Source organism: Dromiciops gliroides, chromosome 3, assembly GCF_019393635.1.
Source record: "Dromiciops gliroides isolate mDroGli1 chromosome 3, mDroGli1.pri, whole genome shotgun sequence".
In the NCBI taxonomy this organism is placed as follows: Eukaryota; Metazoa; Chordata; class Mammalia; order Microbiotheria; family Microbiotheriidae; genus Dromiciops; species Dromiciops gliroides.
In genome coordinates this window covers 644,092,825-644,105,928 of record NC_057863.1, presented here as the reverse complement: position 1 = coordinate 644,105,928, position 13,104 = coordinate 644,092,825, and the positions used below count along the sequence as shown (strand labels likewise).

At 55.0% G+C, this 13,104-nt stretch overlaps 1 protein-coding gene across 1 annotated transcript; it reads left to right on the top strand.

Annotated features, from left to right (window-relative positions):
- Nucleotides 1-765: 765 nt before the first annotated feature.
- NUMBL (NUMB like endocytic adaptor protein) lies at nt 766-12,711 on the top strand. The gene is made up of 10 exons (XM_043998912.1): nt 766-1,012; nt 2,489-2,576; nt 2,960-3,099; nt 4,118-4,192; nt 4,723-4,797; nt 5,274-5,414; nt 8,873-9,062; nt 9,303-9,617; nt 11,105-11,227; nt 11,318-12,711. Exons 1-10 carry the CDS (start codon nt 965-967, stop codon nt 11,953-11,955), a joined length of 1,833 nt encoding a protein of 610 aa, XP_043854847.1. The 5' UTR covers nt 766-964; the 3' UTR covers nt 11,956-12,711.
- The last annotated feature ends 393 nt before the right edge of the window (nt 12,712-13,104 follow it).

Below are 13,104 nucleotides of genomic sequence, written 5' to 3'. Positions count from 1 at the left end.
CCTGCTAATGGATCTTAATGCCCAGGCCTGGCAGCAGTTGCCAAGCCCACAGGATAAGGGGGGCCCCCCGGAGCAGCGGCAAACAACCCCACCCACCTCCTGAAGTCCCAGAGTTGTCTTTCCCAGACATATTCTTCCCCAACCAAGGTTCCCCTAAGCACAGAGGTTGTAGAAGGGGGAGAGAGCCGTAAGAACAGGCTTGGCCAGAAAGATTCCCAAAACCCTGGTCCACCCCGCCATCTAAAAATGTGCCCTCGGGTCTCCCGCCCCCAAGTTGGGGGGCTCCGGGTTAGAGGAAGGACAAGAGAAGCTATTGTGGGCTCCAGGATTGAGGAGTCCTGGAGTCAAAGGGCGCCGTGGAACGGAAACCAGGGATTGGCTGGTCAAGGCCTGGGAGAAGCAACTGTTACTGACAAATATTTTCGGGGGGCGGCCCCGGGCGGGGCCTGGGAGCGCAGGGGGAGGAGGGGCTGTTTTGCATATTGAGCGGGCGGTGGGCCAATGGGCGGTGTCTCTTACATACTGAGTGGGCGGTGGGCCAGTAGGGGGAGGTGGGCTCTGTTGGAGATATTGAGCGGGCAGTGGGCCAATGTGGGGGGCATGGGGCGTGGCCAGGCGGCCGGCTTGGACGTGGCGGGCGGGGAGGGCTAGATTCTCTTTTGCATATGGAGCGGGCGGCGGGCCAATGGGCGGGGACGGGGGCGGGGTTTTGAGGGCGAAGGGGGCGCTGTGAGGGGGAGTCGGGGCTGGGGCGGGGGGGGGGGGTGGCCCCCCCAATGGAATCCTCCCGGGAGCCGAGCAGGCGCGTGCGTGTGCGGCCCCCACCATCCCCCGGCCTCCGTCCCTGTGCCCGGACTCCGTCAGTCGGCGCCGCTGCTGCAGAGCTGTCCGGGGGCCGGGCCGGGGCTGGAGGGGAGCTGGGCCCGCCGGGGTCCGCGGGAGGCCGGGGCGCCGGGGCCCCTGGATGTCCCGGAGTGCAGCGGCAGCCCCCGAGCCGAGCCGAGCGAGCGCAGTAAGCGGCCTGCGCGGCGGGGCCGGGCCGGGATGGGATGGGATGGGTTGGGATGAGATGGGATGAGATGGGATGAGATGAAATGGGTGGGGATGGGATGGGGGAACCCAGGGATGAGGGGACCCGGGGACGAGGTTGCTGCGAGGGCTCCGAGGGGGTGGGGGTGAGGGTTCCGCAAGGGCAGCGCCCCCCGCCCCGTCCAGCCCCCTCCCCTTTGTCCCCACCCGGGCTGTCCAAGGCCTTAGCCCAGCTGTTGTGGAGGCGAGTCCCGGAGGGCCCCGCCCGCGGACAATGCGGGCCTGTCCCCCCCCGCCCCAATCTGGTCCGATCCGACCCGACTAGAGAGGCCCATGAGGTTGGGGGGTCGGGGGCGTCTCCCTGTCACCTGTCACTTTCACCGTCACTAGCCCCCTACCCTCAGACCCAGCTATGCAGGACAGATGTCTCTGCCGGCTCTTGCTGTCCCTGTGTGATCTGTGTGATCATCCTCAGTGTGTGTCTGTGTGTCTGTGTGAGATAGATTGGGGAAGTCTTCCTCATGAAAGTGGGTGCTTGTGTATGTATCTGTGCCTGTGTGCGTGTGTGTCTGCCAGGGAGACAGGTTGTGACTCTGCAGGTTGTGTGTGTGTCTTCTGTGGCTTTAGTTGTGTGCTTGTGTGGCTGGGATGGTATCTGTACTTCTGGGGATATGGTGCTCTCTCCATGGGTGTGTGTGTGTGTGTGAGAGAGAGAGAGAGAGAGAGCATGTGATTGTGTATCCTCTGTGGCTCTAATCGTAGATTTCTGTGATTTCTTCTCTGTTCTGCCTGCAGGACTCTGTATGTTTGTGTGTCTGACATCATGTGCACCTAATGGCTAAGGTGGTCTGTTGGTGTGCTTGTAGCATACAGGCCTCCAAGTGTGTCTGTGTGCTGGGGAATTGTGTGCCTGCCTGTCTGTGTGGGACTGTGGGTGCCTGTGTGATTACAGCTATGTCACCCAGTCTGTGTGTGGCTGTCCCTCTGTGAGAGTGTCTGGCTGGTTCAGGGTGTGTCTTAGTTGAAACGGACCCAGGCCTTCCCTCTGTACCCCCAAAGCTTCGTTTCTCCTAAGAGTCTTAACAATGCTTGTTTCTGGGCCCATACCCTAAGATATAACCTAAGTGGACCGCGTCAGCCAGGCCCGTGGAGAGGGGAGTCTCTGGGAGGTAACTGGGGTAACTAGGAGGGTACAGAAGGTACAGCCCCCCCTTCAGTCCTACCCCCTCATTCCTGGGGCCTCATAACCATGGGAATAGTTTCCCTGGTAACTGTTGCTATAGCGACTGGGGCAGGAGTCAGGCAGGCCAAGGCAGAAGGGGCAGGACTCCTGGGTTCCTTCCGGGGTCCTGTGCCAAAGGTCAGAGGCGTGGAGCAGGGATCAGTGTGTTTCAGGCAAGGGGAGCCCCATGATCTGGGGAACCCCAGGTCCTCACAGCCTGGTCCTATGTCTGGGCAGGAAAGGCCCAGGAGGGCCAATCATCGTTTGTCCTCAGCCCCTCCTCGCCTGGCCCTGGGGCCCCCCCAAACCTTCAGGACGGAGCCCGGTGAGTGAGTGCAACACGGTCTGGTGGGGAGGGAGACTGGGGAAAGCCCACGGGGTCAGAGAGACTGAGGGAGGTATCTTAGCAGGGAGCTGGGAGGGAGGCAAAGTCTATGGGGAAAGAACCCCTGTGGAAAAGCTCACATTCTCCTTGGAGAAGCCCAGTCAGGAGGGGAAGTGAGGGATGGCTGGTATCTGAGCCCCTCAGCTGCCTCCTCTGGAGGAAAACAAGACAGGAGCCTGTGGTCCTCGGGCAGATGCAGCCACAGGAAGCCACATGCACAAAACTAAGACCCACATACATTCCACAAGCTCCCCCACCCCCATTTCACCAACACTGCCGCTCCACCCCTGGCCCCTGACCCTGAGGACCCTCCCTTGCCCCAGACGGCGCTGGCACCATGAACAAGCTGCGTCAGAGCCTACGGCGCAGGAAGCCGGCCTACGTCCCTGAGGCTTCCCGCCCGCACCAGTGGCAGGCGGATGAGGATGCCGTTCGGAAGGGCAAGTGCAGCTTCCCAGTCAGGGTGAGAGTGGGGGAACACCAGGGTGGGGCTCTGGGAACATCTGTTGGGCAAGGGCTGGGCAAGGGCAAGAGCTGTGGACTCCCAGGGGAGTTGGGAAAGCAATGGTCTCTGTGTGTGCGTCAGGCCCTGGGCAAATCCCCTCTCTCTGTTAGACCTCAGTTTCCCCAAATATAAAACAAAGGAATTGGGCTTGATGACTCTAGGATCTGTGTTAGCTTTGACAATCTGCAGCTCGGGATTAGGTTCTGTCCAGGATAAGATGAAGGATGAAGAGATGGAAGATGAAGGAATGAAGAAATAAAGGATGATGGAGAGAGAAAAGACTGGGGAGATGGGGAATTAAGGATGGAGAGATGGGGATGAAGGGATAAAGAGATGGAGATGAAGGATGAAGGGATGGGGTGGGGGAGGGAGAGACAGAAAATAGATGAGAATGTGGAGAGATGGGAATGGAGGAAGGAGGCAGAAAGGATGAAGAGATGGAGATGGAGGATGGAGGAATAGGGACGGAAGAAATGGAGAGAGGAAAGATGGAAGAGATAAGAATGGAGAGATGAGGAATGAAGGAACAGAAGCAGGAGGGATGAAAGGATAGAGAAATGGGGAAAATTGCTTTACACAACATTCGCATAGCTCATTAAGGTTTGCAAAGCATTTGACATACATTATCTCATTGGATCCGCACAGCAGCTTTGTGAGACAGGAAACGGGAGGTTGAAAGCAGTTGATCCACTGCTAGGGCTCATAAAACTAGTTAAAATCCAAGGTAGAATTAGAACCCACGTCTTACTGGCTCAAAGCCCAGCCCTCTATCTCCCGAGCCCATGGAGAGATGGGGGGCATGAGGAGAGATGGAGGGATGAAGAGGAAGGTGATGATGAGACAGGAAGAGGCGAGAGGGGGGATGGAGGGAGGGGACTATGGGGAGGATAAACAGGCAGGTGACAGAAATGGGGAGAGGGCGACCGAGTGGGCTCTTGCTGCATCCTCACTCTCTTCCTCCCTGCCCCACCCCTAGTACCTTGGTCACGTAGAAGTGGAGGAGTCCCGGGGCATGCACGTGTGTGAAGATGCCGTGAAGAAACTGAAGGCGGTGAGTAAGGAGTCCTGATCAGCATTATTGGCTTCTTTAAAGACGAAGTCAGTCACCATCTGGTCCCCGACACTCCCCCAGCCCAACTCCTGCCCGGCTCTGGCTCCTGGCGCCTCCCCCCCATTGTCATCTCTAGCTAGTTTGTAGCTATTCTTTTTATAGCTGTGTGTATGCATGTATGGATAGAGAAAGAGGTGTGTGTGTATACATGTATGCATGCATGCATATGCATATCTATGTGCATATATAAACACACATATGTACATACATATGTACACACGAATATGTTTGTGTGGTCTCTTTGGTATGTCATGTAAGCTCTTTGAGGGCAGGAATATCTCACTTTTGTCCTTATCCTCAGGGCCTGGCAGAGCCCTTGGCATCCAGTAGGTGATTAATAAGTGCTTAGTGAGTGAGTGAGGAAGCATGGCCTGGGGTCCGGCTGAGAGAACAGTGCCCAAGGGCTCAGCATGCTCCTCCCCCCAAGCCCCAATATTCCCCTCATCCTGGTCTCCCTTTCCTCCCCCCAGACTGGGCGGAAATCCGTGAAATCTGTGCTGTGGGTGTCAGCAGATGGGCTACGTGTGGTGGATGACAAGACCAAGGTATCCCCCTCCCCCCTCCATTTCTATCCTCATCCCCATCTTGGGCTTTGGTGCTACAGGCCCAGGAGGCTCCCCGAGTCTCTCCAGCTGATACCAGTCTCTTCTCCTACACCCTTCTCTCTCTGGACTCCCTGGTCTGGTTAATGGAAAGAGATTTAAAGAAAAAAGTAATTCAGCCCCAATTTACTGTGTGACCTTGGGCAAGTCTCTTTCCTCCTTGGGGGTTTTAATTTCTCCATCTGTAAAATACAGGTGTTATATTCTGGTTACTGAGGGCCCTTCCAGCTCTGTCATCTAAAAAAAATGTTCTAAGGGACTCTCTCACTCTAGAAAGAGTTTCTTCTACTTGTTCTTAAAAAAAAAAAAAGTTCTTAAAAAAAGATCTGTTCTAAGGGCCTCTCTTCCTCCAGGGCTCTGTGTCCAGGGCTCCAAGGTTCCTCCAGCCCTAACATCCTTCCTCTGTCCTTTCCTTCTAGGATCTGCTGGTGGACCAGACCATTGAGAAGGTCTCATTCTGCGCCCCCGACCGGAACCTGGACAAAGCCTTCTCCTACATTTGCCGGGATGGCACCACTCGACGTTGGATCTGCCATTGTTTCCTGGCACTCAAAGACTCGGTTAGTGACCCTGGAACCATAAAAAGCCAACCTTGTCCCCCCAGAATCCCAGTTGAATTTTTCTGAACATTTATTAAGCACCTACTATATATAAGGCATTGTGTTACCTGTTAGAGGGAAGGGCAGAAATGGAAAAACAAGTCCCTGTCCCCAGGTAGCCACCTTGAGGCGCTCAGTGAATCCACAGAGAAGTCAATACAGACTATACAAAGTAATTTCTGGAGAAAAGGGGCATTAACAACTGGAAAGGAGTAGGGGGGAGCAGAAAAGATCATTGTGTGGGAGATGGCAACTGAAGGATGCTTTGGAGATGGCTAGGTAACGCAGCAGAACCAGCCTCAGACACTAGCCATGTGAGTCATTTGACCTCTGTCTGCCTCAGTTTACTCAACTGTTGTTATGAGGATCAAATGAGGTAGTGATATCTTTAAAGCATTGAGCACAATGCCTGGCACATAGTAGGTGCTTAATAAATGTTTGTTCCCGGGGCAGCTAGGTGGCACAGTGGATAGAGCACCGGCCCTGGAGTCAGGAGTACCTGAGTTCAAATCTGGCCTCAGACACTTAACACTTACTAGCTGTGTGACCCAGGGCAAGTCATTTAACCCCAATTGCCTCACTAAGAAAAGAAAAAAAAAAGGAAAGAATAAATGTTTGTTCCCTTCCTCCCCAAACTAGGAATTGCAAGCAGGGGGAGTACATGCCAGACCACCTGGGCAAAGGTGTATGGGGAACAGTGACTAGGCTTCTTAAGTGGAGAAAGCACACAGGGGAATCCTGTGCATTAAGCCTGGAACCTGATGTGGAAACCTACCTCCTCCCTGGGAGGAGGCCTTTTAGGGCTACCACGAGGGCCCAGCCTCCTCAAGTCAGTCCAGTCTGGAGGACTGGCCAGCTCGCCTTTCCCTCACTCACCTTCCCTTGTGCCTGGAGTGCTCTCGCTCCCTCCCCACCTCGAATTCCTAGAATCCCTCAGTCTCTCCAAAGCTCAGCTCAAGAGCCATCTATTGCCAAAGTCCGCTCCTCTTTCCCCTCCTCCACATTAATCACTTTCAATTATTTACGATAGAAAAAGAGAGAGCTAGAGAGATATAGAGATACAATATAACATGAGAATATGAGATATATATGGATGTATATACATATAATCTATATCACATATGTGTGTATAATCTGTTATATTCATATAGAATCTATAGTGGTCAGCCAGAGGAAAGACTCGAGTTCAAATCCAGTCTCAGACATTTACTAGCTATTCATCCCTGGGCAAGTCACTTCACCCTGCTTGCCTCAGTTTCCTCATCCGTAAAATGAACTGGAGATAGACATGGCAAACCACTCCAGCATTTCTCCCAATAAAACCCTGAATGTGGTCACAGAGAGTCAGACGTAACTGACAAACACCTGACAACAATAAGCTATATTATTTTTATATGTGTATATTGTATCACAGAAAATAACAGTGTGGCATCATGACATAGACAAGCTGGTCTTAGAAGCAGGGAGACCCGGGTCTGAGTCCCCACTCTAACATCTATTGGGCAAGACATTTAATCTCTCCATGCCCATGAATGCATTGGCAGAGGGCCTCTCCCCGCCAGGAGTTCCCTGCCCTGCCCCCTCATTGATGCACTCATTTGGCAGGTGCTCAATGCTCTCTGCACCCCCACCCCCACCCCTGCCAGTAACAGAATGGCAAGTCCTTGGGGGCAGGGGGAGGAGCTTCCTTTTTGTCCCAGGTGGTTTTCCTAGCTTCCGACCTAAGCAGCATCTTGTGGGTGCAGACTGTACCAGGAAGCTAGGCCTGGGGGCTGGGGTGGGGGATCCCAGGGGGCCCCGGGGCAGGCTACAGAGAGTCAGCCTTGGCTGCCTGGCTAGAGCTCCAGACCTGCATGCTAACCTTGCCTCAGGCACCTCAGTTTCCTCATCTGTAAAGTGGGATTGGACTCAGTGGCCTGTGAGGTCCTTCTTGCTCAGAATCTGTGCTTGTATTTGAGTTGCTTTTTAAAGGATTTGGCCAGCCAAGGTTGGGGGGATGGGGGGGGGGGCCGGAGTGTGTAACATTCCTGGCAGGCCATAGGGAACAGTGCAGGCCAAGATAGGAACACACAGTGCTCTTTCGGGGAGCAAAATTCCAATTTGACTGAAAGGAAGAGGGTGTAGAGGAGAGAGCAGTAAGGAGACAAGCCTGGGAAACAGACCAGGGACAGTTAGCAGAAGGACTTGAGTGGCAGGCAAAAAAAAAAAAAAAAGCCCTGAATGTCAGAACCCCCAGCTGACCCCACTGAGCAGGGCACAGACCCTATACCCCAGATTCCTCCCTGAGACATGAAGTCCTTCCCAAGGTCCCATTCAACTTCTTCATTATTCAGATAGGATAAACTGAGGCCCAAAGAGGGAACTCGCCCAAGGTTGTATAGATAGTCCTAGAGCTGGAAGGAACCTTGGGAGGCCACTGAGTCTAATCCCCTCATTTTTTTTAAATGGTAGCAATAGATTTATTTATTTATTTATTTATTTTTGTGGGGGGCAATGAGGATTAAGTGACTTGCCCAGGGTCACACAGCTAGTAAATGTCAAGTGTCTGAGGCTGAATTTGAACTCAGATCCTCCTGAATCCAGGGCCAGTGCTTTATCCTCTGCGCCACCTAGCTGCCTCCAATCCCCTCATTTAACAGAAGAGGAAACAGGCCTAGGGAGGGAAAGGAATTTGGTCTAAGGTCACAAAGGTAACCAATCTCAGAGGCAGCGTTTGAACCCTTCACTCTCCCCCTTACCTTTCCCTCAGCCCCACCCCCACCCCCCAGCACCAAAAAAAGCATCAATATCAAGTCCTCCATTGGATTTCCCAATATCCATTTCCGAAGTTCGATATGGCTGGGATATGGTTGGACCGCAGTTTGCAGACTCATCCAGACTACAGACGCCACCCAAGTCAGCAGCATTCCAAGAGGCCTGGCTTCTGGACATGCTTGCAGTTTGGCATTCAGTGCCAAGGAACCACTCTAGAGGGGATCCAGGCAGTCTGGAGGACAGCAGGAGGAGGGTGGGCAGCATGGTTCACAGCCCCAAGCCCAGGCCTCCTGAGGATCAGTGAATAGAATTCACTGTTTATCTAAGGGAAGAGAGGGTTGGGGGCACGTCCCCCACGACTCTTTTGTTCAGGGAATCCAAGGCTCGGGTGAAACAGAGACTGGTTTTGCCTGGTCTTAAAGGGAAGGAAGAACTAGAGCAATGGGTGGGCAGGGGAAGGAGGCTGATTTTGGCTCAATTGAAGGAAAACCTTGGTAACCACCGGAGGTGTCTCCCAGGCTGCCTTGTGGGTAGAAAAGGCTTTGTGGGCTCTGGCTTATAATTTGGCAGTGGGGGCTGGGTTGGATGTAGTGGGGGCTGCAGAGGCCCTGTCCAGCTCCCATTAGGCCACTGTGGGCTCTCCTGAACCTGGTTTTCCCCTGCAGGGTGAGCGGCTGAGCCATGCTGTAGGGTGTGCTTTTGCTGCCTGCCTGGAAAGGAAACAGAGGAGGGAGAAGGAGTGTGGGGTCACAGCTGCCTTTGATGCCAGCCGCACCAGCTTTGCCCGGGAGGGCTCCTTCCGCCTCACCGGGGGGAACCGGCCCACTGAGCGCCAGCTCCCAGAGAAGAAGAAAGGTGGGCGGCCTGGGCTGGGAGATGAGCCAGGAATCCTGGGGGCCCCTGGGGTGGCCTTTCTGCGGGCATGGGTCAGAGGCGGTCAGTGGGAGGGAGAACCTTGGGGCCTTCCTGCCAGGGGACATTGGGAGAGGTGAGAGACAGGGAGATAAGCATGTGGGGGGGTCTTCTTAAGCAGAGTCTCAGGGGGCACTGGCAGTATGATCACCCCGACTCCCCTCTGCCTCATGCCCCCCATAGCAGAGGCAGCTGCTGTGCCTGCCGTGCCCGCCCCAGGCCCTGCCCAGCCAGGTCACATGTCCCCAACCCCTGCGGCCACATCACCTGGGGAGAAGGGAGAAGCAGGTGCACCCGGACCAGCTCCCCTTGGCCCCACGGCTGCCGCTATCCCCCGGCGCCATGCACCCCTGGAACAGCTGGTGCGCCAGGGCTCCTTCCGAGGTTTCCCCGCCCTCAGTCAGAAGAACTCCCCCTTCAAAAGGCAGCTGTCATTGAGGCTCAATGAGCTGCCCTCCACCCTGCAGCGGCGCACTGACTTCCAGGTGAAGGGCACAGGTGAGAAGGAACTGTGGGGCGGGGAGGGGCACTGGGCTGGGCACAGGGTCTGGGCGGTGGTGAGAGAGAGAAGCTGAACAGCAGTGAAGTGTGGGGGGGGGGGGAGATATATGGACAGGAAGCCAGGAAGATGCATAGGCTGAGAGGGACCAAGGGGTATGGTGGGGCATATAGACAGGCATCCACTGGGATGGGCACAGAAGGGACACAAGTTGGGATTAATGGAATAGACCAGATGATCAAAGAATCATAGATTTAAAGACTGCAAGAGATCATCTAATTAAAGCCCTCATTTTATACGTGAGGAAACCGAGGCTTAGAGAAGTTAAATGAACTGTATGCCCAGTCAAGTTAGCTAGGTGGCAAAGTGGATAGAGTGCCAGACTTGGAGTGAGGAAGACCTGAGTTCAAATCTGGTCTCAGACACTTCCTAGCTGTGTAACCCTGGGTGAGTCACTTAACCCTGTTTGCCTCAATTTCCTCATCTGTCAAATGAGCTGGAGAAGGAAATTCCAGTACCTTTGTCAAGAAAACCCCAAATGGAGTGACAGAGAGTTGGACATGACTGAAAAACAACTGGACAACAGCAAAATGCCCAATCAGAGGTGGCAGAAATCTAGATTTTCTGATTCCAGACCTAGGGCTCTTTCCACTGGCAGATGCATTAGACAGGGAATAGAGTAGACATGGGGGGAGGGGCAATCCAGTTGGTCCTCATGGAAGGCAGAGAGCAGTGGACATGAAGCACAGATGTGCAGTAAAGCAAAGAGTTCAAGGGAAGAGGCTGTCAGGGTCAAGAGGATCCCTAGAACTGAGAACCAGAGGGCCTTTAGAACAGGGAATGTCAGAGCTGGGAGGGGCCTTAGAACATAGAATGTCAGAACTAGGAATGCCCTTAGAACAGGGCATGTCAGAGCTGGGAGGGCCTTTAGAACAGGGAATGTCAAAGCTGGGAGGGCCTTTAGAATAGGGAATGTCAGAGCTGGGAGGTATCTTAGAACATGGAATGTCAGAACTAGGAATGCCCTTAGAACAGTGAATGTCAGAGCTGGGAAGGCCTTTAGAACAGGGAATGTCAGAGCTGGGAGGGCCTTTAGAACAGGGAATATCAGAGCTGGGAGGTATCTTAGAACATGGGATGTCAGAACTAGGAATGCCCTTAGAAAAGGGAATGTCAAGAGGTGGGAAGGAAGCTTAGAGCTTGCCAAGGCCAACCCCACCCTCTCTGCAGGAATGAGGAAATAGAGGTCCAGAGCAGGCAAAGAACAGAGCTTAGCACCTCATTCCCCTGATTGCCAGACTGAAGCTCATTCCACAAAAGAGGAAACTGAGGCATGGCTGTCTCTTGGGGACACAAGGAATCCATTTGCTCCCCCTTCTATCTACCATGGTCTTTGCTTCATTTTTGTCTGTATCCCAGCCTGGCACAATGCCTGCCACCCAGAAGGGGATCTATAACTAATTCTCTGACTGTGCCTCCCTCCCAGTGCTAGAGATGGAGCCCCCAGGGGCCAGTGACAGTGACGGCATCAATGCTCTGTGCTCCCAGATCAGCTCCTCCTTTGCCAATGCAGGAGCCCCTTTACCAGGGCCCCAGCCCTCAGCCCCAGGTAAGGCCTCAATGTCACCTGGGGTGGGGCAGGGAGGTGCCGCTGATGCTTGCCCCCTGTGCCCGTCTGCCTTCATCCCTCCTTCCCTAGGAACCTCCACCTGGAGTGAGCCAGGGCTGCCCGCACCAGCCCCTGGGCACAAGAGGACACCTTCAGAGGCTGAGCGCTGGTTAGAGGAGGTGGCCCAGGTGGCCAAAGCGCAGCAGCAGCAGCAGCAGCAGCAGCAGCAACAGCAGCAGCAGCAGCAGCAGCAGCAGCAGCAGGGTCTGCCAGGGCCCAGGCCACCTGCTGCACCTGCCTCCTTGCCACCGGCTCTCCAGCCCTTCCCCGCTGCTCCCGCCCCCATGGCAGTTTTCCTGCCCGCCCCACACATGCAGCCTGCCTTCGTGCCCACCTACCCAGGCCTGGGTTACCAACCAGTGCCCCGGGTGCCCGTGGTGGGTATCACACCTTCCCAAATGGTTGCCAATGCTTTCTGCTCCGCTGCCGCCCCCTCAGCCACCCAGCTCCAGCCTGTGGCCCTGGCTGGGAAGGCTGCCCCCTGCCCCCCGCCACCACCCCCTCGACCCAATGGGGCCCCCTGGCCCCCTGAACCCGGGCCAGCCCCAGCCCCAGAGGCGGACCCCTTCGAGGCTCAGTGGGCCGCACTGGAAGGGAAGCCCCAGCCTGAGCGGCCACCAAACCCTTTTTCCGGAGACCTCCATAAGACTTTTGAGATTGAACTGTAGCCTGGGGGGGAGGCCTAAGCCTGTGAGCACCCTTCTCTCCAGCCCGAGAATCTCTGTCCATGTCCCCCCTCCATCTGCCCAGCTCCTTGCCCTCTGGGGCCGTGCCTCCCATTCTTAACCTCTCTTGTCCCTTCTCCCCACCTTTGTCCAAAGGGAAGAGTTCATATCCGGGTCGTGGGTGGTGAAGGGAGCTGTAATTCAGGGATGGACCCACGTCACTGCCCCTTAGAACACAGAATTGGCCTAGCACTGCCCTCCCCCTTCTCTTCTGATGCCCTTGGGGGAAATGGGGCTGTGTGTCTCTCCTCCCCTTACTCCCTTCACCAGTAAACTGGCTCCCCTGGCCTGGGGTGGAGGGGTAGGTGTGTGAGGGGAAGAGATGGCTGCCCCTGGGCTCCATGCCTGAGCACAAGACAAGGGGCTCCCCCCCAGCCCACCCCATTGCCACTGCCAATGCCCAGGGGACATCCAGACCTACCCCTCTTCTCTTGCCCAGGGCTGGGGGTGAGGGAGGGGAAGAGGTGAAGGAATACAGGGCCTGCTCTGAGCCTGGGCGGGGTGGGGAAAGATGCTCAGTTACCTCACTTCTGTGCCCGCCACCGAGGGAAGAGGGGAGTAGGGAATGGATGCCTGGCGGGCACCGGGGCTGCGCCCATCAACGCCTGGACTTTTCTATCTTTTATCTCCAGATTTTTTTTTTGTATCTAAACCTACAGATTTGTATTATACAATGAGAGCCAATAAAGAAGGAATATAAAGGAACCTGGGGGGGGTGGGCGGGGGGTCTGGTCTGTGTGTATCTGGGCCTGGCGATGGTGCCAGGAAGGTGGAGATGGCAAAGGGCAGGGGACCAGGTTCCTTGATGGGACAAGTCAGGAGGGTCTGCTTACCAGTGCGTGGCATGGTGGACAAAGGCATGAATGGAGACCCAAAAGTCCCTGGGTGAAGCTGCTGGGGACCCGGGAGGGTCAGGGAGAGAGAGAAAGGAGAAGGGAAGGATATTCACTGAGCAATCAAACCCCTCTGTATTACATGCCAGGCACTGTTTAAGGGTGTCAAACAGTCCCTGCCCTCCTTCTATCAGAGGAGGCCCATGGACATCTCTCAGTAAATATATACGAAGTATATATATATATATTGAGGAGGAAA